Raw genomic sequence first — 26,807 nt, 5'->3', positions numbered from 1 at the left:
ACATCAGCATTCTATCGAAGCAAAATAGTTATTTAACTACACGGTGATCCGTACATTACATAAAGCGATAAATAAATATACATTTGATTATACATTAAGTGAGCGCGACACACACACAGTCACTGTTCTTTTAACCGTGGTCGACTCTGTGCTTTTATTTTTTGCACCACATAATATCCGGGCCAGTTCTGTTTACCTTGACGCAGCAGACTCACGTGAGATTTAATGAACTACATAAAACAACAATAACTTACTTACTATAGCTCACTACGTCCCCTTAAATATTATCTTGATTTTTGCACAACCCACAACTTTTATATTCTTGCACAATTTTGATACCTTGAAATATCTAGAGTGAAAAATAAATTACAAAATTAAATTGACTGGAAGTAAAACCTATTATTTATGAAATTATGAGAGCATTATCGTTGTAATGTCACAATTGCCTTGATTGTTGAACCAGTGTCTATTGTGTTTGCTTAAATATTAAACCGACTTCATGAAGTTAATGCTGTAAAAACACTGCTTGACTCGTTCGCACAACCAAAACTGCGTCACTGTTGAACAGAATTCTTCACCGCAACCCTTTTAGCGACATCTCGTGGACATAGCTTCAAACTACAGTACATTTTCAAAAGCGAAAGTGAAATTTAATCTGCGGACGTCCATGCAGTTTTCCTGACCCACGAAGTAGCTTTACTTTAAGTAAAACAAAACAAAAAACAACAGAAGTGGATCTCAGAACTGGATATAAACAACGCCATAACCCTGATACATCGCTGTGTATGAAGGATATTGGATTTATACCACTACGATGGGTAGGCCGAGATTTAATTTTACACTCTCAGTATAGGCCTATATCAGTCTTTGCGCTGTTAAAGATGTATTACTTTCAAATGGGGTGGAAAAATGCATTAATATTACTCCTCTATTATACAGGACTACACACGATGATACACCTGTACCTTATCGCAGTTCTTTGTGCGTCTTTGTCTGGTGCTGGTCCTGGTAAGTCCCTGCATTCTCTGTCTGATATCTCTGAAACGTGTGTCCTTATCCGTTTTCCACTATTGTCATCATCTATTTATTTAAAACATGTAGGGGGCAATTAGACTTTTGTTGTTGTTTTTCTTTTTCTTTTTCACAGTTCCAAAAGGCTTCGTGGTTTTGGTCTCATCCTCCCTCTCAGTGCACCATGGTGAAACAACCACACTACCATGCTGGCTCAATCCAGCACAAAGTGCAGAGGGCCTGGAGGTACGCTGGTACCGTGGTGATCACTTTGACTCTCCAATCATACAGATTCAGCACAAAGGGGTTGAATCCATCGGAGATTCCTACAATGGCAGAGTCTCAATTGGCCTCAAAGATGCAGCATCTGGTGGAGTGACAACAGGTGATGTGAGCCTGAACCTGCGAGACGTCACATTGGAGGACGCAGGGGATTATACTTGTTATGTCAGCAGTGACCAGGATTATGACCGTGGAAGTGTCAGCCTCAATGTGACAAGTGAGTGTGGAAAGTTCACAAAACTAAATGATTAGGAAACAAACTGGTTTTCCACCTTTGACATCAAATGTTCTTCATCTTGCGCTGCACAGAAACAGGAACCCGGCCTCTCCTGTCAGTGGTGTGGATGGAGGAAAACTTGTTGAACATGAGCTGTGAATCTGAGGGCTGGTATCCACAGCCATGGCTGCGCTGGTCGGACGACATGCGGAATCTGACCCCGAAAAGTTTGCAGTACAGCAACGTCCAGGAAGCCTTCAGTCCAGTGTCAGTCCACAGCTGGCTGATGGTCTCAGGCTTGTCTGATGTTTCCTGCTCAGTAGGTTTCTCTGATGAAGATGTGAAGGAGGCAAGCGTGCGCCTGCAGGGAGTCCCTCCTCAACTTGCTAAAGGGGGTAAAGAGATTGTGTTTTTTGTGTCACAATTTCCTTTGTTTTATAACTTTTAACAATACAAAGAAACATCTAATCTTACTTTTTGTCCTCAGTGGCAGGATGGGTGGCCTTCGCTCTCCTTCTTCTAGCCATATTAGTTTCACTTGGAGTTATGTACTTCCTGTACTTCAGAAACAGAGGTAACCATTGTTTTATATGTGTAAAATACAATAAAGATGACATTTGACTGAAACAAGTGCATACATTGACATGAAGACAACAAATATCATCAAATTCACTTTCTATAATTTATATTTAAGATATAATTATTTACAATGATCAATTTTTTTGAACATATTATTGACATTAGGACTGGAACGATTATTCGATTGCTCCATTTGACAAATCATTTAAACTGAAACATTATGGTTTGTGGACAAAACGTGACATCTGAGAAAATCATCACCTGGGTTTTTTTTTAAACTGAACATTTTTCAAACTGTTTTGACATTTTAAGGACCAAACAAGTACTTGATTAATCGCAAAAGTAATCTACACATTAATCGATGAGTTGCAGCCCTAATTGAAATTGAAATTATTGTGTTGTATTTAGTTTTCCAGAAGAAAAAGAAATCTGGGAACTCTGACGCTGAGGGTAAGGTGAAACACACGCACGAAAGATACACAGAACATTTTATGAATAACATGTGAGTGAGTCGTTTAAATTTGTTATTGTTCTTTTTCCAGAGAATAAGAAACTTTTAGCAGGTGGTAAGTAGCAACTCCATGTCACTGTTGATTAAGTCAAATCAGTACATACTGTAATGTATACACTTCAGTTAAAACCAGTTGTCACATGAAATTTAAAGATTATTGATATTATTTACATGTTGTAAACTCAGTATTTACTGTGTTACAGTTGAACCAAGAGGCTCAGAGAGGCTGAAAGAGGCTGAAACTCATTACGGTAATGTGCTCCAATTTTCACAGAATCTCAGTCATTGAATCACCCCATAATACTCTTTGGTCAAAATTGAATTCAATTTGAAATTTTCCATAGAAAATATAACACTTCAGGAAAAAGAACATCTGTTCCTCAAGATCTCGAATACTTTACTAAGAGACAATGGTCAAGCAGCGCCTCATGATGGAAAAGAGGTAACCTGTCTCACAGCAATCAAGGGAGCACCTGGCTTCAATTCTGGACAACACTACTGGGAGGTTTCTCTGAAGAGAGAAAATGTTGTAGTGAAAGAGTCCTGGTGGGTTGGGGTTACAAATGCAGTTGACTTTCCTCTGCACTGTAAACTTCCTCCAAGTGCATCTAGTGGCTTTTGGTTCCTGTCGTCTTCCCCTGACAGAGCAGACAGCCTCCAGGTTAGCTCAGAACCAAACGTTCTACTGCCTGTCCTCTCAAGGCCAAAGACAGTGGGCGTGTATCTAGATTATGACAAAGGAGAGCTTTCCTTTTATGATGTGGAAGAAAAAAATATCATTGGATCCTTGACAGCTACATTCACAGGCGAAGTATTTCCTTTGTTCAATCCCGGTAAAGGTGATACTTCTCCTATGGAGATTTTACAGAGGACAACACAGGGTGAGGAAATAAGAGCGTGTCAGTCTTAATATGATCTGGAACAAAAAGGAGTTAAAGCAATCTGTTTTAAATGTATAACATTGTGCTTCGTATCGTTCTGAAGGGAAAACGACAATACAACACAAAAAAAAATCACAAGTTTGAATAATATGCCATTTGTTATGATGTTAAATTTTGCTCCACAAGACTGTGTTTTGGTGTCTGTGGGGACATTTCAGCTATGTAAGCAGTAAACCTAAAATATGGACCTAGAGTTGTCATTTTACAAAGTTCTCCAGGCTCACCTGAAAAGTGGAGAAAGTCTGACATCACTTGCTGCCTCCTGACCAGAAAAAACTTCCATGAAAAGATTCCTCTCATCCTACTTCTGATTCAAGTGGTGTGGCACAGAGGTGCAGTAGGTGAGGATGTCTCACACACGTCTCTGTCACTCACTGCAGAAGCTCACTTCTGTTGTTATTTTTGTCGTTTAAAATCAGAATGCAGCATTGTTTGCTCGACCTTTGGCAGCTTTAGTCACGATATTGTGCTGACACAACCTTCAAAGGATGAAATTCGTTCAATACCTAGACACAGATCTTTGATTTAATTATTGGGGGACAGTGAACTATCCATAATGTCATCGGCCCAACTCATTAATTGGTCTGAATCTAGGAAACATCTATTATTACAAATTATTTTGTCAATTTTTAAAAGTACGCAACATATTCACTGTTTGTTGTATTTGTTTTTTTGTGGCTGCTGCCTGTTTGGTTGTTGTATAAAATTCATGTGTAAAACTATGAATTATGGAAAATTAATATTTGTGTGTGAAGTAGATCTAACAGTAAATGTATAAACAAAATAGTGTATTTCTTGATGTATTTGATATTATGTTAATGTGTGTACTTGTGACAGTTTCACTCTGTCCAATGTAAAACTCACTGCACACTCTAGTTTAATAAAACACAGCAAAATGTCATACACTTTAATAGGTACAGATAGTATTTACAAGTATATACACAATAACACAATACTAACTCTTGTCATCACTACTGTGGGTACTTTTCATAGATAAGGTAGTATTTACATTGTGAATATGTTGATTCTCAAATAAAATTTGTTTGGAAAAGTCTGATACGCAATTAATTCAAGTAGGTGTGCCTTGGTACATACTGGGACTGACAACGATCATGGGAAGAGGTATGAAAGATTTAAAGAATACTTTTTTATACACCCATCAGGTGCCGTGGGAGTGGGTAGGGGTGGGCACAATGCCAGTCAATATCAAACACAAACTATACAAGTTCATACACATCTCAGTCTTTCTCTGTGAGGATTTGTGAACCATCAAAAGTATTGGTATTGTCTTCCAAAGCTTTATAGTCATGTTTGGTCATCAGCGCTTTGAGGAAGCAAAGGCTCGACTATTGGAGTAAGTCCTGATGGTCTAGAAGTGAGCGAATCCTGTGTCACTCTGGACACATCTCCTTCTCTCTTCCATTTCTCAAAACAGTTAAAACTTTTTAACTATCAAATGCAACTGACATTAAAAAAAATTGGTCATAAAGAAAATAAAAAATATTAACCGCATCTGAATTCATATTCACACTAACAGGTACTTCTTGTCCAACCACTTAATAATACACTCCGGAGACAGACACTGCGGATCCCAACACTGAGCATGAATGATCCTTAACTGGAATAACCCATGTGTTTCTTAGCTTAGTCACTTTTATTACACTAGTCCCTTATGACCAGGAAAGCTTTAGTTGCTCTCCACTATGGCCAAGAGTTTTTGTCTTCATTGTGATTGCTGGTGGTTTATACATTATGGTATATCTCTCTGCCACCTCTTTTTGTATGTCTTTTGTCTTTGCTCTAACAAACAGTGGCGGCGCTTTCCCTCCTGACTTGCTTCTTAAGCAGCTGAATGCGGTTGTGGACATAAAACTTGATTGCCCGCCAATCTCGCTGGTTGCTCACCAGCAGAGGGCAGAGTTCCAGGCAGCGCTCACAGTCCGCTTTTGCAGGGACGCGCAGCTCCATGAGGTTCCTCTTCAGGTGAGTCTCTACGGCTATGCGCTCTGCTTCTGACCAGGGACGCTTCAGCACACCACGCTTCCCTGTGAAGGAGATGGAATGTTGCAACGTGTAAGTGAATGCAGTTAAGCCTGGTTTGTACTTTTTTGCTCAACAATGTATACAAAGTTGCCGCTTAGCAAAACGTAATGACTTCTACAATGTTTTCAATTTATGCTCCAGTGGAAGGTTTCAGTTGTCTCCATGGTAACCAACCACACACCATCTTCTAGCAGTCTCCTTTAGGCCCAGGTCATAATTACATTCTCGAAAAATGGGACCATCTTGCATCCCTGCTGTGACAGACGGATACATGCATTCACCAACTGTACACCTTCTTGTATAAAACTTTTGAATAAGGTTTGCCTATAAATGTTGGCGTTATGTACGTGTATATATGATATTCCTGTAAATGTACCTTCATGTTACTATGTTAAAGAAAGGTAGAATTGTTTTTTCTTCGCTAAAAATGATAATTGTAACAATGAAAATAAAATTCCATTGCATTTGTATGTAACTTTTACTGTTAAAAAAAATGCACGCAGGGACCAATGGTTCCCCGGAAACCTTATCAAACACATAAAAAAAAAAAACTTTGCACACAGGCAGGCAGTCAGTCAGTCAGTGTGAACTCAAACAGAAGGTGTGGTTGCATTTGTCCACATAGGGTCTGCAAAGACCACCACAGAAATGGACAGATGAAAAACATTTACATTACACAGACCCGAGCAGACCTCTCAGTTATCCTTCCGTCTGCTTGTTTATATCTATCAATGCTGATATAGTTGTGGAAGAAGACTGCTTCAATTTACTAATACTGAGAGGACAATGGTCAGTGGTCAAATCACACTGTGCAACAAAACATGATGATGTCTGTAGAAAATTCTACAGTTGCACAACAGCAAAAATGTCCTCTGTCCATTTCTGTCACTCAGAACATTTAGAAGTATCAAACAGGCTTTAGAGTGTGTGACATCAAATCAGTGATGGGAAGTTTGGGAAGTCACAGGCTATTTTCTGACAATTACCTGATTTAGGTTGAACAGATCGCCGCTTATGGGCGTTGGCTACTGGTGGGTTGACAGGAGAAGGATTGGGAGCTCTCTTCTTCCGTGGTGGTCTGCCTGGTCCTTTCTTTTTCACCAACACCTCAACCTTCTCTTTAATTTCCTCCTTCTCTTCCTCTGCTTCAGACTCTTCAGAAAATGAGTCCGCTGAGTTTCCTGACATCACTGCAGGACAGAGATTAAATGAAGGGAAGTTAAAATGTGGAAATGTACACCACTGTGTCCCATCCCTCATATTACTCAAATGTTGCTGGATGTTGCTCAAATGTTGTGAAATAAATCAAAATTCACTCACTGTGTGAGTCAGTTAAAATAAATGGTGTCACTAACAGCACTATTTTTTTCAGTAATGGGGTTATCTAACTAATTAGTGTTTCAATTGTTACAGCGCCGCTACCTTTACGGACAATAAAATAAGACGGCAGTGGCACGTTACTATAATTAAGCTCATTGAAGCCATTTTATCCAACCAGGCTCTGTTAGACGTGCAAGAGCTGCAACAATTTTTTTCTTTTCTTTTCTATGGTGTTGGGGGCGGGACAACTGCATAAAATGGTTGGCTACGGTAGAGTAAAATTTCCTGGTACACCAACCAGAGGCGGGCCACACGGTGGTTTAGTGGTTAGCACTCTCGCCTTGCAGCGAGAAGACCCGGGTTCGCCTTGCAGCGAGAAGACCCGGGTTCGAGCCCCGGTTGGAACAAGGGCCTTTCTGCATGGAGTTTGCATGTTCTCCCCGTGTGTGCGTGGGTTGTCTCCGGGTTCTCCGGATTATTATTATTATTATTATTATTATTATTATTAACAATTGAACATACAGTTGAATTTAAAATGTTATTAAAGAAGGGGGATTCTTTGACATGTGAACATTTAAAAAAAAAAAAAAAAAGTTACTTTCCCTGGTAACTAGTTACTTCGTTACTAACTCAATAACGTTTTGGGAGAAGTAACTATAACTAATAAATTGCTAATGGTCTCAATATTTCCCTTACCACTTACCATACAAACCTGTGGGGGCAGTGTTATGATCTGGGGTTGCTTCAGTTGGTTAGGTCTCAGTTTGGCAACATTATGTGCCAGCTAACTAAATTCAGCTAACGCCAGTGATCCTAAATATAGGGAATGACCAACTTTTTTGGGAATATTCCAATACCAGGATTAATTGGGCTAAAATTGTCAAAGAGTGGTTTAGGGTGCATGAGACATCTTTCAAAACAGACTGGCAAGTCCATTACAAGATTTGGTGAAAAAATGCAAATGTGGATTAAAATGTCATATTACAAAACTTATCTAATCTATACCGCAGCAAATGCATGTCATAATCAAAGCTAAAAGGTGATGCAACAAAAATGTGTGTGCGTGACTCACTATCAATCTTACCATCCAACTCAAGACAGATGTCCTGCAGGCTCATTCCTCTGAAAAGTACACCTTCCTTCTCACCATAAAGAACAACACGACCCACACGACCCATTAGCGCAGGATCCCGTATGATGGTGGAGCAGCTTTGGGTCACATGGTACTCTCGCTCCAGAAAGTCCTCCAAGCGCTTTGTGGCCCCACCCTGACTCTCACTCTCCTCTAATAGAAGCAGTTGGGTAAGGATTGCTACCTGCCGCCGAGCTCGTGTTGCTGTCAGTACCCCGGGGTTCTTGGCCCCGCTGGCTCGAGCCAGATTTCTTAGGAGATCCGTGCCCCGGAGAGGGGTAGCAGGAGAGTGGTAGGGCCGGGAAAAGACGTACGGGCTCTCTGGGTCCACGCCCACATTAGGACTAGTTTGAATAAGCAGGTCCACGCAGGACTCACAGTGTGGTGGGAGAATAAGTGGCTGGATGCGACCACGCTTGCCTACAACACCAGCCCGCGGGAGATGACAGAGGACCAGGCGCTCGAAGGGGGACAGGAGGGCCTCCATGCCAGAGGGGGAGCTGGTACTGGAGCTGGTCTGTGGTGTGATGCGTTTGCGGTAGTCCTGGAGAGTGAGTTTGGCCACCTCGCATTCACGGTGGCGGTTGTAGAGGATGAGAAGGGAGAGGCTGGAATGGCAGAGCAGGCGCCAGGCCTCGGCAGAGTGAGGAGAGCGGGTTAAAGAGAGGAAAGAGGAGTGCTGCTGGCGGCGGAGGTAGAGGACCAGACAAGAGAGGGAGGAGAGGAGTGGAGACATGTGATGTCTGTTTGTGCTGAAAACAAAGAGAGAAAAACAGCATCTGAACTCACGATGCACTTTCCAGCAATCGATATTACAAACAAAAACTTGAGGGGGGGAAAAAAGGAGTATCAGAGAGAACCTTACCTTGGAATCTCCCCATTTTTCTCCTCTGCTGGCTCTTCTTCTCCCTCTCCACTCAGCACCAGGTCTTCTTCTGGATCTATGTCTGGTTCTGGAGTGGGAGGTGGAACCAGCTCCTCTTCTACCTTCTGCTGCTCTTCTAGCTTTTCTTTCTTCATTCTCCGACCCCGCCTGGGAGTAGCCGGAGGAGGCGGTGATGGACTCTTTACCCGAGACACCACTGGGGGCGCAGGGCGCTTTGTGGCAGGCAGTGTTAAGCTCGGCCCCTTCTTAGTGGATCCGGACTGACCCGAAGAAGGAGGTGAAAGTGAGAGGGAGAATGAGACGGCGCCTGTGCTTGAGCGAGTAGCTGGCGATTCCCTCTCCCTAGAGAAGAGAGGAGGCGGGGCAGTGTTTGAGGCTGAGGGCTGAGGGACAGCAAAGGAATGACTGTGAGCGGCAGAGGTGGACAACGATGAGGGTTGAGGGTGTGACGCGCTGCCATTTGAAGAGCTGTGTGTGTGGTGGTGTGCCAGCTCCATGGCCGTTCTGACATCAGGCTGGTTGGCGTGGTGTTTCTCCAGGTGACGTGCCAGAGAGCGATAGTGGCGGCCACAGTACGGGCAGTGCTGCCGCCGGCTCACTGTGGCACCGCTGGAGCTACCTATGTTGATATTAATGTTATTGTTGATATTGGTGGTTGGTGGGGCCAGGGAACTTACTGGGGCCTGGGACTGGGACCTGTCTGTGGGTGCAACAGATCCTGGGCGGGAAAAGGAAGAGCATGGGCGCCCAGGCCCTCTGGAAGAGGTGGCCACACTCTTCTTCTTTGTATCAACAGCAACAGCTGGAATCTTGCGTTTCTTGCGACGACGCAGCATTCGGCCCCGAATTTCTTCAATTTCCTCTTCTTCATCATCATCGTCATCATCGTCATCTTCCTCCTCTTCGTCCTCTTCACGATCAGAGTCACTGGGTTCAGAGTGGGTTAGTGGGGAGGATGAGGGTGATAATGACCAGGAGGGAGTGAGGTAATCAGAAACAGAGAGGGACAGTGGGTGGGGGCCAGCTTCATCCTCCTGGTAAGAGACAGATTTCAAATACACCATTGGGTGATCATGTAGCTACACAATCTGAATTTTTATACACTAGATATTGTTAGATTAGACTTTACTGATTACACAAATACACTATATGGACAAAGGTATTCGGACACCTGACCATAACACAAACAGGGACTGTAATGATGTATTTAAATACGTACAAGATCTTAATATGGATTTGGCCCCCCTTTTGCAGCTTTAACTGCTTCCACACTTCTTGGAAGACATTCCTCAAGACTTTATAGTGTTTCTATGAGAATTTATGCCCATTTATTCTGTAGAGAATTTATGGGCTCAGGCACTGATGTTGGACGAGAAGGCCTGGCTCACAAGTTCCAGTTCATCCCAAAGGTGCTTGATGGGGTTGAGGTCGGGGCTCTGTGTGGGCCAGTCAAGATCTTCCACACAAAACTCGCCAAACCCTGTCTTTATAGTCCTTGCTTTGTGCACTGGAGGACAGTCATTGTGGAATAGAAAAGGGCCTTCCTCAAACGGTTGCCACAAAGTTGGAAACATAGAATTGTGCAAAATGTCTTAGTATGCTGAAGCGTTAAGTTTGCCTTTCATTGGAGATAAGGGGCCAAGGCCCAAAGCCTGATTGAGACACCTGAATTCAATACTTAACATAAAAGGTGTGGCCAAATACTTTGTTCCATATAGTGTACATAAAAATATGAATATCAAAAATATTTGAAAGAATGTAAAGATATTTCCATAGTACACAATACAGTTTACATTTTTCTTTACAGAAAGTACATGAAAGTGTGGTGAAACAGGAATATTTCATAGATTTATGGAAACTGTATGGAAAATGTATATGTATATGTAGATATATATATATATATATGCAGTGAGAAAAACAAAAATTGTGAAAAATGTTAACGGCGAATTAACATTTTATCAATGCTCACCATTGCATTCTCGCCCCAGTCTGTCAGGCTATAGTCCACTGTGATCTCCTCCCCTTTGGCAATATCTCGGATCGCTATGACAACCAACCGTACCTGTGTCCCACAGTGAACCTCTCGAATCCTACAGTTGGGTGGCGGATGGAAGAGCACAGGCCCCCGAACGCCACTCGCCCCTTCCTCCCCCAATTCTGGCACACTGAAAAAAACAAAACAATAATATAAGTGATCTACAGAAATAGAAGCACATCACGGCATGAGCATCAAAGAGAGGCATCATTACCAGAGCTGAGCAGGATCAGGCAGGTAGTAAGGACTGCCAGGTGGAGGGAGACGGTCTTCTGCACCCTCTGGGTACTGGCCATCACCTGAGATAGAATGGACAACTTTAATCCCAGTGTATCCTCACACTTTCTGTCCTTTCTACATCACACCTGTTACCCATATGTAGCAGAGAGGATAAACACACATATATATACACAGTATATACACACCAGGGCTGTAACTGTGTTCCGACATGCTCTCCTCCTCCTCATCTTCTGTTACATATGCTCGGTCACACACCTTTACAGGTGTCCCCTTCCGTTTTCTCCCACACACGCGGCTGTAGAAACAAAAACAAGGCCTTCGTTTAGCATAACAATACATTCTGACAAAGCCTCATGCAACCTGTGTCTGCATGAGAAGCATGTGATACCTGTGGTATAGCAATACTTCAGTCTGCTCACAGAGCTTTTCTTTAAGGTGGGGTGACTTATCCACTTTAACAATAAGCCTTTGAACCATTTGTGATGATGCCAGCAGCTTCTACTAAAGAAACATTTAAAGCCCCATGATTTGATAAGCAATCAAAATTAAGCCATTTCTCATAACCTGTGTTGTTCATTTTGGAGTAGACTTTGAAGAAAGCTCTGAAAGGTCAGTCAGACATTTTCAGTGAAGTTGTCTTATGTTAGTTTTTGAGTAACGACTGTGCCCATCCACAAGCTACAATTAAGAAATATTTCCAATATCAAAAACCTTATGATTATTTTCCAAATAAATCACAAACAAGTATTAAATGTCAAAAAAATAGAGTCAATTAAATAGTCGGTCAGCATTAAAAATAATAAGTCAATAACTAATTATTTCAGTTGCTTTCAAACATACATAGTAACATTTTCTTAGTCATACAAAACAAGTTAAGGAGATGTAATGGTCAATTTAGTTTTACTGTTTCATAGACAAAAGGATTTAGTGAAAACATTATCAGATTTATCAGAATGTAAAACAGCTGCATTTCGGCTCTGGGGAACACTTTAAATAACATGTGATTGACTGTACAGTGGCCGTAGCCAGTCCAACATTACCGTCTTTCCTTGTTTTAGTTAAATGGAACAGCACTGCTGGTCTGTGGCCCTTTCAGTAGGTTTACACTCCAATCCAGGTGTTAATTAGCCCAACACAGTACAACAGGTGAACATTCACTGTAGTGTGTGATACAGGGAAACAGGCGGTGTGTTGCAGTAAAGCTTGTAATAAATACTGTGCTAGATACTAGGGCTGAAATTAACTGATAACTAAATTAACTGTCCACTATTTTGATAATCAAGTAATGAGTTTGAGTGTTTCTTTAACAATTAAAACAAGCCCCCTGACTTCGTAAATCAGTGTTAATACTAAAATATTCAACAGATTAATCGATTTTGAAAATAATCGCAAGCTGCAGCCCCACTTGATTTGAAACCTATAAACACATACCCTTGCTGACCATTTTAAAGGGTACACCTGTCTAATTGCGTAGGAATTAATGTCTTATGAGCTCAACATGCTTAAGTCCAAACCGAGCATCAGAATGGGGAAAAATAGTGAATTATGTGACTTTGAATGTGGAAAGCCTGTTGGTTGGTATTTCAGAAACTGTCTATCTGTTGATCTACAACAAAATTGGCCAAAAAAAGAGAATATCCAGTGAGCAGCAGGTCTCTGGAGGAATATGTGTCAAAATGATAGAAAGGCAACAATATCTCAAATAAGCAACAAACAAAGGTATGAAGAAGACCATTTCTGACACACAACACACACAATCAAAACCTGAAGCAGATGAGGTGCAGCAGCAGACCTCATCAGGTGCTACTCCTGCCACTTTCTTAGGTGTCCTGTGTACCTAATAAAGTTTCACAATATCCATACAAATTGCTAGGATATGAATATGGAGTGATTATGAGAGTGATGGTCTGATATGTGATGCAAAGTACTGGAAATAGCCCCACCCCTTCTAATCAAACACGCCAGGCTGTATCAATGCATTTAAAGAACACTAATTACCACAGAAGAGTGAGTTGATGTATCAGAGCCTGGTGACTCTCTGCTGTTTTCGGATACATTTCGGTGTTGGTCAGAAACTTTGTTTACTCAATTAAGCCAAACGAGACAGGAGTCCTGATCTGCAGCAGCTCAGCAGTCATGCAGCACTTAGATTAAGATCTAGAATGACATGTTAATACACTGCACACTATCACATGTGTGGCTGGGGCTCTCAATGAGTGAGATGTTATCATCGATCAGCCAGGTTGCACTGATGATCCCTGCTGGGTGCATGTTAAATTCAATGCTAAGCCCAGGGCTAGCTTGTTAGCTTCAAGAAGCTAACGTTTGACTTGTGTACCGTCAAAACAGCAAAAATGAAAGGATAGAAAGGCGAGAGGACTCGCGACCGCGCAATGTACAAGAGCTGCAACCGACAAAACACCCACAATCACTTCCCCGGTTGTGTTTTCTGCATTATAAGGCTGGAATCACGCACGCGAATGAAGGCTACTAACGTGAACTAAACAGACGCGCACGCCTGCTGCGGCGCGTGCGTCTCTGGCTCTTGCGTTTTTGTTCACAAAAAAAGAAACACCAAGCGACAGCAAACCGGAGGCCCGGCACACGCTCACTCACCCCCGCGGAGGCGGCGGCTTGCTCCCATCCCCGTCGCTGTCGAGGGTCGGTGGCTCCCGGTAGTCAAAAGGCGACCGAACACTCTCCGCCATTAGGACTGCCTTCGCTACCTCTCGCGCTCCGGTAGATTGCTCAACGGGCATGCGCACAACATCCTTTGGGGTTCTAATGGTAAAATGGGGAGCACCCATCTGTGAGGGGGGAAAAAAAGACACACTGTAACTCACAGTCTTACAATTAACGCATACAAAGGTTGAAAGAAGAAAATACATTGTTTTAGCTACTCGTTGGAACATGTGATATTGCATTGTATACTCATGGAAGTATGATCATAGATTACACCATGCTTTGCTGATGGACAAGGAAAAGTAACTAAATACATTTACTCAATTACTCAAGTACAGGTTTAACGCACCAATACTGTAATGTAACAATTTGTCTACTGTACTACTTTAGGCTTACAGATTCATTTTAATCTACTACAATTATAATGATGATATTCATTTATTAGCACTCTTCCTCCGACAGTCCAAAAACATGCAATATGGGGATTAGGTAAATTGGACACTTTAAATTGAGCCAGCAGAGGCATAAGTGGACTAAGTGCCTGCTTAGGGCCTGTGACCACCAGGGGGCCTACCTGTAGCATTTCATTATCTTATTACTTCACCCCAGTGAAGTATTGTTTTTAGTGCTGTCTGTCTGTTTGTGTTTCCGCACTTGACAATATGACCAACAGAGGCCGACAGAGGCTTGTTGCATGAATAGGGTTAAGTCTGCCATCTCTGATTGCTTTCTTTCTTTTATTGTTTGTGCATGATAACATTAACCAAGTCAGGACATGGCTTTGTTAAAAAAACACAATAGGTTAGATAATATTATAAATAGTACTACTTTTGGAGTAGTGATTCCTTCCCCCTTAGAGCTTAGGTAGTGACAACCATGACATTTACGTGCATTTGCACACTGCGCTGTACATCAGACAGTGTGAACATGTATATCCCTCTGGAGCTGAAAAAAAGAAAGAGGGAGAAAGCAAGGAATGACAAAAGAGAACAGATTTAATTAAAATCTATTTAAAATCACTCCCAGAACCATCATGTCATGTACTGCTTTAGTATTGGGGTTGATAAAAGGCCCCAAAATCAAATTTGGCTGAGGACCCCCTGAAGTCTTGGGCCTTAAAATTGACAGTGAAAGTGGTAGTAAATGGTTGAATGGTTGTTTGTCTCTATATGTGGCCCTGCAATGGACTGGCGAACTGTACAGGGTGTACCCCGCCTATCGCCCCAAGTCAGCTGAGATTGGCACAGCACCCCCCGCGACCCTCATGTGGAGGATAAAAATCGTACATATTTACAACAGCAATCCATTTAATGACAATATATTCCACACAAACATTTACCATAAAAGGAAAAGACGGAAGCATGAAGATTACACTGATCAGAAAACCCAGAATATCAGCAAATGAAAAAAGCAAACTTATGCTTGTTTAGCATAGTGTTGGCAATAACTTCAGTTTTTAACTGTGAGTTGTAGCCTATATTCTGTTGTATTCTGTAAGTCAAACTATTCAAATCGGAATCAGAATACTTTATTAATCCCTGCAGGGAATTGTTTTAAATGCATCTAGTCCAGTGATTCTCAAACATTTTATACCAAATACCACCTGAGAAAATATTGAGCTCCGGAAGTAACACCATTATGACCAACGTTAAAATACAGTGGCGTAAATAGGCCGAGCAAAGTCAGCTATGGACTTTTCACACTAAACAGATTTATTCCCCATAAAATAATCTGCTCTCTCATCATCCTCCTCTTCCTCACATATACTTCATACAGAGGTATAGTAAAATTAGATTAAGATGGAGTGAGAGATAAAGTGACGCTATGTGTCAAAATTCCTCAGCTCCACTCTGATCCCATACCCTGGTACATACAGTATTTCTGATTTTCCTCCAAGTACCATAAGAGAAAGCTCACGTACCACTTGTGGTACACATACCACAGTTTGAGAACCATGGATCTAGGCATTTCAACTGTCAAAGCAATGTAACCGAACAAAGAGAAATATTTTCCTCTGGCAATCTACAATTTGATCACATTTCACGATACTTTTGAAGATAAGATTTTCAAGAATTAAATGATATCTAATCAATGGAAAGGGAATGTTTGGTGAGACTTTATTCTAAGTAATCATTCCTTGAAAACCTTCTGTTCAGTTTTTTGAAACAAGGGACATTTCCCCTAGTTATCTTTAGTACAGTACAGGGAATTCAATTCTTCACATACTGCTTAAATATGTTGACCTGCTTTATACTGACATTGACATTCCAGGCATTAACAAATTATAGATTTACAAATTCAACTCTGTCCTGCCTTTATTTTTTCCTTTAGATTTGTACACATCATTATATACTATATATTGTTTTAACAAAACATCCTATACAGTTATGAGGATAATAAAGGATTTGTAATTTTAAGTGCTACTGAATAACCAAAATGGGTAAATGTTGTTTCTGTGCAGGAGTAGAGCTTGGAAAATAATGAGAATATAAAGCCAGTGTCAGGAAAGGCAAAAGGGTTAAAATTGTGTTTTAATCTTCAATGCACATCCAGTTATTTGTCACAGAGATAAAAAGAAAAGCATGACATTTAGAAATTCACCATACCAACAAGTCTGCCGGTCACAGCCCATTCATGTCTGTATTGTGTCAGGGATTTAACACTACAGTTAATTTGTTGTGGAGCAGAGTGTTTGATACTTTTGGCTACATACAGTACAATCCTACCATAAGATATCAGTCTAATACAGTGGTTCTCCAACATTTCTGTCAACCTTCAAAGGATAAGGGCAGAAAATGTAAAAGAAACACTAATGTATTGGTTTAAACATGTGAACAGTGTAGCAGCACATTCAAGTATTATATCAGGAGAGAACTTGGTGACTAGAGCAGCAAACATGACACAGATTGTGCCAAACAATAAACTATACAAGCATTTCAGTCTATATATGAAATACATGAAATACAATATAGAATAATTTAGACAGGTTTTGTTAATAAGGGGTTACATTAAGAGCTACGTGACCTAATAAATAGCAAAAGGACAATAAATTCAGCTGCACATCAGTCACAGTTTAACAGTCATGTATTTTTGGCTATATTCTAGCAGTTAGTAGATTCTGGAGTGTTACATACAGCACATAATTAGTCATCAATGGTAAATTCACTTAAATAAAAATAAATTACTCACCGTATACAAAATGAATACATTTCCACACAGTCTAACTCTGCCACTGCAATAAGCAAACAACCTTTATGCAAAGTGCAGACTCGCCAAATTCACTGAGTCTGCCCCTCATGTCTATGTCAAAGGAAATTGCAACTGTGGCAAACTAGAGGTCATTATAGCACTTGCTGTGGAAATACCACCATCTGGGAAAAAGCGTCCAACTAAAGGGGTTTAGTTGTAATTTTAGATCAACTGGTACCTTCTTAACCTCTAGTGTACACAGATAATATTCCTCCTTGCTGAGTATTTAATTGTGAATAAGGAAAAGACAAAGCTGGCTGTTAGTGTTTAGTGAGTTCATTCAGAGAAGTTTTTGGAGTGAAGGAAAGTGAATTAGATCTCCTCTGCTCCTTCCCCCTCTGAATGTAAGACGTGGAGGGTCTGCACAGCATGGTCTGCCCAGTGGATCAGCTCCAGCAGCACTCGATAGGTCCACATTTTGAGTCCGAAAGCTCCCCCAGCACCATCCGTTTCCTATATAGCAAAGAACAAGTTTGAATCAAATGTCTTTCATTAAACAATGATGCAGCACTAGGGATGGGCAAAAGCACTTACTAATAATGCCTATTGATCTGGTACTTGAGAAAAAAGAAATACATAAATTATAATAATTTTGTTAACTGTGTGCATGGGTGCAGGGAAGCAGGCATACATAACATACCTGGGGTAATGACAGCAGAATTGTGAGCCAGGCAAGCAAAAAACTGCACACTTCTGTCTGCACATGATGGACTTAAAGCAGGTGCTGGCAGATAGCTTCTGTTTGCGTCTATGGCATTAGAGTTTTATCAGTATTGACTCAAGTGTCACACACTAAAAATTTGGATTGCAGAGTGTCTCCCCTCGCATACAGGTCACAGCAGAGGCAGGTGGGTTGGACTACATCAGAGACAACGGTCATGAGTGGATGAGATAAAATCTACAAGATAACTCTCATAGGAGGGAAACAGGGTTGTCTTCTAACCAGACTAACTGTGCTTGGATCCAATCCATGTGCTCGGGTGTTCTTGGGCAAGACACTAACCTTTCTCTCAATTCGCTCCTGATGGCTGTACCAGCAACATGTGAATGGGAGCGTTAGAAAAAAGCAACACTTAGGGTGCCCCAACTCTTACCCTAACGCCTACCATGGTACAGACCTCCACAGATGGTCCATGCAGTAAGAGCAGAGACATGTGACAAACATCATGCTCCTCACTGCAACAAAGAAACTAGCCTGGGTAAAGGAAGTCAACAGTGTAGACTTCTCTTACTTACACACACTTACACCAGACTTTTGTTTTCACACACCTCACACATCTTATAAGCTACATTAAAGCAGTAAAAGAGATGTGCGACGGGCTGGGGAAGTCCTTGAAAATTCTTTGTTAGTTACTTTGTTAAAAAGAGATTCCACAACGATCTAGGATCCACATAGCTGCTTATAAAAATGAATCTGCTCTGCCACTCTTCCCTCAGAAGCATCCACTGTGCACATGCAGGAAAAAAGAAAAAAGAAAAATGGAGGTGGGTGAGATTGTGCCGCAACAAATTTTGGTGCCCTTACACCCAACACACAGTCAGTGCTGACATGAATTCTGCACAAAACCTTCTGATGGACGCGCTGCTACTTTACATTACCGATCACACTGTTCAAATCAGATTAAAATACGGTTCATTACAGATCACTTCTGCTGGTTCTGCTAGTAACTACAAGTGTCTTCATCTGACTTCCATCTAAACATGAGTGTACTCTCAAATGGCTCCTCTTTGCATGCATCATTAATGACAGAAAATGTCATATTGAATTGAGAGACAGGAAAGATAGGATCAGATGTACCTTTATTTATCCCCATAGGGGCAATTCAGAAACTGATGCTATTACAGCAATTTTGTGAATGAAAGTTACCTCGAGGGGACAGCGGTCTCCTACATCGTTATCTTATTTTCCATTCCATTCCATTCCATATATCCATTGACTATCCTGTAATCATATGAAAGGATGGCTTCCTCTCTGTAACAAACACTTCACCTCAGTACACCGGTGGTCAGGAGTGACTTCCAGATTCCTGGCCTTTGACAGATCTTTGGTGCTGTGAAGCAAGTGCTCCAGTCGGACGCGGACGCTCTTCTTCATTGTCTCGTAGTCGCACTCCAGTTCACCCCATTCCTCCTCTTCCTTCTGAATAACACAGTGGAGCAGCCCCAGGCACTGCCGCAGAGCTGAATGCAGTAACTGCACCTTCTCCTCTGTGCTGGGCTCTTCTGAGTCTGGGGACAAGGACACAATGCGTCCACTGTCTGGGGTGTGGTCCATCAAGAAGGTTTCCCTCTCCTTCTGTAGAGGATGAGCAAAACATAAAAGAACATTTTGATGCTGCCTGCAATGCTGACAAATGTGATTTGCTTCTTGTTTTGTGACTTTATGATATGGCACAAACGAGCATTGATTATACTGATCAATTAAAAGGTGATTTAATTGGAAGATGAGGCACAGAGGCATGACAGCAGCAACAAAAAAAACTGCACTCTATCCATTAAGCACCACTAGGGAAAAGGAAAGGAGGTGGGGGCTTTTCTTTTAGCATGATTACACTCTGCGGTACGGCATCACCTTCAATGACTCACTCTACTGCTCAATGTTAAATGGTAAACATAATTCAAACAAATTCAATTTTATAGCTGTATTTTAATATGTCATAATGAAATAACTGTTTTTGTTCCACAGTATCGTAGGCGACCCTAACTAACTTATCATTCTCAGCCCTATCATTTCTGACCCTTTACTACCCTTAAACTGCCCTACCCTGGCCTAACCAATCCTAAACTACCCTATATCCCACAAAACTATCTGACCTACCCTCCTCTGGCCTATCCATCCTATTTAATATACTCAACTTCTCATCCATGCATACCATTTCTATCCTAATTTGTATCATTCTGCCCTGATCTTTACTTTCCTACCCAGTCATATCCATCCTATTTACTGCTGTCCTGTAGTACCCTATACCCTCCCACCGTACCCTAAACTATCCGTTTTATCCCATCCTACCCTTTCCTATACGAACCTAAACTCTCCTCTCATTATCTAACCATTTATATTATCCTATAATAGCCTTTCCCATCCCGTCCTGCTCTCCCCCGTCCTCATAATATCCTACTCTATCCTAATGCGACAGGTAGCTAGCCGAGTGCGTTCCAACAATATGGTAGCATTAACGCCACAAGTAACGGGAAGGGGAGCGTGTCCCACCATCATCTGATGGGACAGATCGTACCACAACTGAAAACTCACATATAGCTGGAGCAGATTAGTACATTCATGGTGCAGTAGCCGTGCAAGAGCCACTGCTCTCTCGGTTCGCGAGTGGTCATCCACTGGCGCGTCCAGCTCGGTTACCGTCTGCTCCTCCTGTTCTGCCATTTGCTCTCCAACCTTGTTTATGTAAGTGGTTCACAGCAGCAGCAGCGAGTTGGAGGAAGACGGAGCGGGGAAACAAGTCCCTCCCGCACTGCCTCACACCCCCAGCCTCCTAAATATCCGCGTTTCTAGGTGGTATAACGGTTTGACGACAAGCCGGAGATCCACTCCTCTCGACCGGAGCGGAGAACAGCGTGTTTGGGTCGGTTTACGTACAGCCATGCACTGAGCTAGAGGAGATTTAATTGGTTCCGCAAAGCCACAGGGGCGTTTTTAGGGAGACGCACATGAGCCACCCTCTCTGAAAAACGTCACAGTGTGGCCCACCCATCCTTCCGCAAATAGTAAAATGCATTCATGGGAGAGTTTTCCCTAATTTCCTACAGGATGATATGGAAACCACGAAGGCTGTAGAAAAAAAACACATACAACTAGTTTACATATAAACATACACGTTACACAACATTTTCTTCACCCTCATTTTGCACTGGATAGTTAAGGTATCAATTTTTAACATTTAAAATGTATATTAATTCAGTTACATTTCAATTAAAACTGAATATCCAAAAAATCATAAATTCGTTTTCCTCAGTAAGCTTTACAATCAAGATAAAATATAATAAATGTAAATGTATAACAGAGCTTTTGTTATAATATTTTTATTTCAAAGAAAATTGTGAAAATAACTATGCTAACTATATTTCTGTGCAATACTTTTTAATATATGCAGTCTCTTACTCTAAACTCATAGCAGGTAGGCCTATGTACATGGCATCAGAATATGACCTCTGCAAAATTGATTTCATATTATTGTATTTAATGATATTAATATTATTATAATTAGTTGTAGCAGCAGCAGCAATAGAGATACCATGAATATCTAAAACCATGTTTTCAATTTGTTCTGATGGACTATTGAGTGGTGATTGATTGATTGATATTAGTTGTCTGAATACTTTGCAAATTGCCATAGCATTGCACTATTTAATATTATTTTAATGTGTTGACTGCTATTTGAAAGGTGTGTAAACTTCATTTACATCTCTGAACCCTCACCCTTCCCCGTCAGAGAAACTATGCAGCCTTCAGTTCACATTAAAACTCAAAAGAGGTTTTGTTTGTCCAGTGCAAGGTTATATAATCCATATCAGGCGATTGTATACATAAATACATATATCATTTTGACTACATCTTACATAATGATAATGTCCTATTTAGTATAATTATTAAAATAACAAACAACTTAATAAGCCCTTTTAGAATGCTGCTATCATAATCCCTCACATTAGTAGCTTTGGGTGACCTCTACTGGTGTCTTTTGTATTGGGAAGTTTGTCCCCATGTATGTCCTCTTACACCACTTAGGCAAATACATTGACTTACAATGTCCTGAATCTGCATTTTTTGTACCTACTTGTGTAACTACATGAGAATTATGTTTAACTAATTGGTAAATGAGTTGTTTTGAATACCTCTGTACAATTACCATCTATTTAAATAGGTTTGTACAAACTACACTACACTACACTACACTAACCCTAACTCATAAACTAGTGTTGGAAGCTTAGGATTACTCGGTACTAGGTATATTTTCCTATTTCCTAACAATAAATAACTGCAAAAGAAAATAGCTTAACATAACAATTTAATACTTAATTTAAAAACGTATATATATAAATTAGGATTGAAAGTGAATAAACACCATCAAGCGACAATTTGGAACGTAACTTTGCAAAACGCGAAATATTTGTCTCAATAGCAAAAAACTGAAGTAAGACGAAAGACAAATAACAGCCACTTAAGCTCACCATCTGAATACCTGCACACTTGAACAGAACTAAGTCATCAATGATGCATGCGACAGTTGAGAATGTCAGCTGTAAAAAGCAACACACATCATTCGTTTGGGAAATTACCGTCCTCATTAAAAATGTATGGAATACTTAGTTTAGATTTTGTTTTGCGATTTTTTTATAGAATAGGTTTGATATCTTCTTGATACATCATAGATTCTCCACTATACGTCAAACTAATATAACTGCATGTGAAGTTGTTGCTCACAGTGCAATTATTCTCTAACAGAAATGACTAGAATTAACCCACTTATGTCACAGACACTCAGAAATTCTGTAAAAAGATGCATATAAAGAGAAAAGGGCACCAATGGGAATACGGAAAATATGTACATGTTGTGAACATTATAAAACACATTGACATATATTTCTACAGTATGTACATGGACATACTTTACTATGGGTATTTCATGTGTGAATATTATATCACCATGTAGGTGACACATATGGTAAAATCACTCTATATTTCATTCCTTCCAGTCTGGGGTTCATTTAGTGTTAAAATAATATGTAATCTATATTATAAATCATGCTCCCAAAGTGGGCACTGTATGAGATATATGGATATACATTGTTATTTCAAATATAGATGTCAGCTTTTAAACTTTACTTTTTTTTTTACTAGTCTTTCACCATTTTAACTTTCTCTGCATGGGATATCTCCTTCACTGGGCATCTATCTAGATTCAATTATCTCCATGAATGTCAGAACACTGTAACAGAATATGTCTCGCTTGTTCCCGCTCCCAAACAATCACCTCATCTTCCTTCCTCAGCTCCCCACTGCTCTCCCAATCCATTTCTCTAACATCCTGATGATTCTCACCCACGATGACCCTTTCCCACAGCTCACTCTCCCTGTGAACAACTTTGTCGGCCTTCCTGCCCCACTGTGCAGCTTGCTGGGAGGCGAGGCTGGTGACGGAGCTCAGGGTGACGAGAGAATGCCGGGAGTCCAAAGTGGTTGTGGATGTGACTGTGTTGGCAGGAAGTGTGGGGCAGTGATGGTGGCTGGTGCTGGAGAGGTGTGCAGGAGGAGCCGTGCCGAGGTGCATTAAGAAGGGAGGTTGCTACTGCTGTGCTACCTGCACCACGTTATGTGTTTACAGGACGAAATGGCCATGAGGCACATCTATCGTATGAGTGGCAAGCGGGTTCACCACCCGCTGCAGTGTAGTCAGTGTGTCACTCGAAGTTACCTGGTTCTCCTTTATCTTCAGTTCAAGGAGGCCTTCTGACGACATGTAAAGCCACAGATCTCACACCTGCCACAGGATGGAGACAGAGAACATGTTATAGTCCTCAGTACCAACCATGACTCTGCACCTGTATGTCACTCAAAACCACTGTTTTAACGTTACATAGGTATATATACTCCTTTACACGTAGTAAAGTGGTATAAAAGTAGTATTAAAGTAATTACTGCATATACTATTTGATCATTATTACAGCTCATACATTAAAATTAAGATGTTTTAATACTGAATTTAAATGCTGAATGATCTTAAATTATAGCATTTGAGATCATTAGATCATTTTATCCCCTTAAAATGTAATAATGTAGAAATATAATAGGAAAAAAGTACTTCAGACCTGTGCTGGTATAAGGTATTTCAGTAAATGTCATTCATTACATTTCACCAGTACAAAAAACAAAAACAGCATTTAACAGTTTGACATAAAAAAAATCTGATATATTACAGTAAAGAAAGTGTCATAATTCAATCATTTAAATGCATCTTTACCAGGAGACAACCACTAATTCTAAATGTTTACACTTGGTTCTTTGAATAAACAGTACAACAAAAGTATTATATGACTCAACATGACGCAGTCCAAAACATAGGTACGGTTCGAACGCAATTTAAACAAAAGGATTACACTTCATTCAACCCTGGATATGCAGTTGTTTATACAATTAATTCTCTAGACGGAAAAGATTCCGGTCCATCCCGGTTGACTGGTGTAAATAGTGTCGGAAGTGACGAGAAGGGTTTATGAACGAATTAAAACATTTATGCTTTGGTTTCCTCTTCTGTTAATTCTGACCAAACAGTATTACTTGGCCCTTTTAACAAACAATTTTTTTCACACAAGCATTAAAATTGGCAGTTATAAAATCTAAATTAAGCTGTTGTTCCAACTCACTGTATAGGTTTCTCTCCTGTATGAATCATTCTGTGTACAGTGTGGTTATGGGAGCTCTTGAAGGCACAAGCACAAAACTCACAGATGTAGTCCCTTTGATGTGAAAGACAAAATTAATGATAAATGGAAATTAAGAAACTTGACAGAAAAGGAAGAGGTTTCATTTAATTTCTTGTAAAGGGTTATACAACTCCAAATTTTAAGCTGCTCACAAATGATGTAATCACTACCAACTTAAAGTATGGTATCAATAATACAATTGTTTTTAGAAATATACAATAGGTGTCCAAACCTGTGTGGTGTTTTGCATGTCGCAACAGCTGCTTTTGCAGACGAAACAATCTTCCACATCTACACATACTGCTTTTTTAAATGCTGGTATTTTATATGATGCTGCAATAAAGACAGAAATGGGGTCAGTGAGTTCAAAATATATTAATGTTTGTCATAACAGGTCACATGAACCTTTGAAACCTTTCATTTCAACATCATCATCAAGCCTCAAACCTTGGAAAAAAAGGGTCAAAGATTAAAAAAAAAACTCTTTCAAGAATATATCCATTTTATATCATCACAAAAATTCAGACAGTGTCTTTACAAATATTTGGCGTTGTCATGGTTACAACTGACAGGATGGCAGACCTTCATAACTCAACCTATTTTTGTCATAGGGAAACAAAACACATATCAGCAATGTTAACTTCCTTAAAGATGTTGAAGCAGATTTAGTCAGAGAGCAGGTGATCACACAGGTCAATGCCCTGCCTTAAACCCGCTCTAGCTTCAATCTGTGTTACACTTTTACTTGATTCTTCCTCTTTGATTCCATTTTCTTTCGTCTCCTCTGGCTCCTCTTTTGTGACTTATTTTTGTGGTGATACACTTTGCCTTGATTTTTTCCTGGAGTTCCAATCAAAAATCAAAAAACTATCACTTCAACATTCATCATGCTGGAAGTATTGTAAAATAAGCATTCATGACTAAGGGCAGTTAGCTCAGGCTACATCTTTGTCTTGGGCTGATACATGAGGTCATCTGGGTTGTCACTGAATGGAGGGTCATCGCTGAGAGCTGCATCTGGATCTGCAATTCTACCACACGTGGACACACTGATCACAATGAAAACCACATAATAAATAAAACAAACAAACCAAAAATAAGTGTCAAATAACACTCACTTGCTATTTCCTTCCAAAGCACCTGTCTCCTCTCCTGAAATACAGGAAAATAAGAATTTCAGAATGAGGAGGCTGCAATATTGAGTGTGAATTAGTGACATATCACACATGATCATTTCTGTAGGGGCACGTACAGCGTAAATCAATCTGTGGTACTACATACTGAACTACATCAGTATCGTGACTGTGTATTTTAACTCAATAAAACAATGCATTGAGAGAGCTTGTGGACATGATAACAGTGATCTGCATTCAACTTTATAGCCTTAAGGACATAAATGATTCAACACTTTCGACAATTATAGTCATGAGTCTCCTTGCAGGACAGTTTCACTCAAACAAACAAACAAAAAAAAAAACAACTGTTGCTATGATGCAGAAACACGCCTTTGTGCACCGTGCACGCACTTGCATGACAGGCGAGTTTCAGGAGTGTGATCCTGCAGCTCCTCTGCGTTCACAAGGTAGACCTGCAGGTTTTTCCATGCGGGTGGCATTCTCAGACTCGCGTGTTGTGCCAGCTGCAGCTCCTCTGGTTCGGAGAACACGCTCAGAAGCACCGGTGCATGACCGTGAGTCCGGTGGGGTCACTGCAGTTGACACGCGCCCTTTACGCCTTCTTCTCCCGCTGGACAAACCGAGTCCGTGGATGGTTTGGCGGCCTCCGATGAGTCTCTGGGTGACTCAACCACGACAAGGACCCAAAACCTCGTCCTGTTCCGAGAACATGTTTTTCGCCACTCAGTTAAATACATGCAAAATGAGAACACGAAGCTAGAAGGCCCTGTTGGGACTGTTAAACGTGTTAGCTCCACCAGGAGCAATATTCCCGTGCTTAAATACGTGTTTAATTAATTAGCTTATTTATAAAAATGTATGAATAACATAATAATTTTACAAACATCGAATAGTATTTACCTCTTAAAGCTATATCAATCCGCATATTTCTTTGGGTGAGACTAGGCCCGATTATGATGCGTCTCCTTTAAAAACAGCAGCCACAGAACGGACATACAGAATACATATTGGACAAACGGGCTTCCATACTATTTGAAAATGGTTATTATGGGAAATGTTGTTTTTGCAACTTTATCTATCTACACTTATGGACCTATCTCAGT

At 40.6% G+C, this 26,807-nt stretch overlaps 2 protein-coding genes and 1 long non-coding RNA gene across 3 annotated transcripts; 1 reads left to right on the top strand and 2 right to left on the bottom strand.

The window, feature by feature from the left end:
* Nucleotides 1–79: 79 nt before the first annotated feature.
* On the top strand, nucleotides 80–4,595 carry LOC131456274 (butyrophilin subfamily 2 member A2-like). The gene is made up of 9 exons (XM_058624450.1): nucleotides 80–818; nucleotides 940–1,008; nucleotides 1,148–1,510; nucleotides 1,603–1,905; nucleotides 1,998–2,084; nucleotides 2,498–2,539; nucleotides 2,632–2,655; nucleotides 2,804–2,851; nucleotides 2,945–4,595. Exons 1-9 carry the CDS (start codon nucleotides 815–817, stop codon nucleotides 3,508–3,510), a joined length of 1,506 nt encoding a protein of 501 aa, XP_058480433.1. The 5' UTR covers nucleotides 80–814; the 3' UTR covers nucleotides 3,511–4,595.
* On the bottom strand, nucleotides 4,435–13,953 carry LOC131456272 (uncharacterized). Its single transcript, XM_058624447.1, has 8 exons — nucleotides 13,814–13,953; nucleotides 11,383–11,492; nucleotides 11,172–11,256; nucleotides 10,892–11,087; nucleotides 8,902–9,956; nucleotides 7,989–8,788; nucleotides 6,571–6,774; nucleotides 4,435–5,586 (listed from the first exon to the last, which is right to left on the bottom strand). Exons 1-8 carry the CDS (start codon nucleotides 13,903–13,905, stop codon nucleotides 5,342–5,344), a joined length of 2,787 nt encoding a protein of 928 aa, XP_058480430.1. The 5' UTR covers nucleotides 13,906–13,953; the 3' UTR covers nucleotides 4,435–5,341.
* A 9,556-nt stretch (nucleotides 13,954–23,509) lies between these two features.
* On the bottom strand, nucleotides 23,510–26,674 carry LOC131457083 (uncharacterized). Its single transcript, XR_009239977.1, has 6 exons — nucleotides 26,605–26,674; nucleotides 26,095–26,400; nucleotides 25,687–25,720; nucleotides 24,801–25,599; nucleotides 24,509–24,601; nucleotides 23,510–23,625 (listed from the first exon to the last, which is right to left on the bottom strand). It is a non-coding gene; the product is annotated as an uncharacterized LOC131457083 (long non-coding RNA).
* Nucleotides 26,675–26,807: the final 133 nt, after the last annotated feature.

The sequence above is a fragment of the Solea solea genome, chromosome 3 (genome assembly GCF_958295425.1).
Source record: "Solea solea chromosome 3, fSolSol10.1, whole genome shotgun sequence".
NCBI classification, from domain to species: domain Eukaryota; kingdom Metazoa; phylum Chordata; class Actinopteri; order Pleuronectiformes; family Soleidae; genus Solea; species Solea solea.
This window is presented reverse-complemented; position numbering and strand designations above follow the sequence as displayed.

What these genes read in the sequence shown, in the direction of transcription:
- LOC131456274 (XM_058624450.1), top strand. An exon ending in TTTGTCTGGTGCTGGTCCTG is followed by an intron (nt 1,009 to 1,147) that starts GTAAGTCCCTGC and finishes TCTTTTTCACAG; the next exon opens with TTCCAAAAGGCTTCGTGGTT. An exon ending in TGTCAGCCTCAATGTGACAA is followed by an intron (nt 1,511 to 1,602) that starts GTGAGTGTGGAA and finishes TGCGCTGCACAG; the next exon opens with AAACAGGAACCCGGCCTCTC.
- LOC131456272 (XM_058624447.1), bottom strand. Translation starts at nt 13,905, where the DNA reads ATGGCGGAGAGTGTTCGGTCGCCTTTTGACTACCGGGAGCCACCGACC. An exon ending in CCTGATCCTGCTCAGCTCTG is followed by an intron (nt 11,088 to 11,171) that starts GTAATGATGCCT and finishes TGTTTTTTTCAG; the next exon opens with TGTGCCAGAATTGGGGGAGG. An exon ending in CATCTGTCTTGAGTTGGATG is followed by an intron (nt 6,775 to 7,988) that starts GTAAGATTGATA and finishes TCTGTCCTGCAG; the next exon opens with TGATGTCAGGAAACTCAGCG.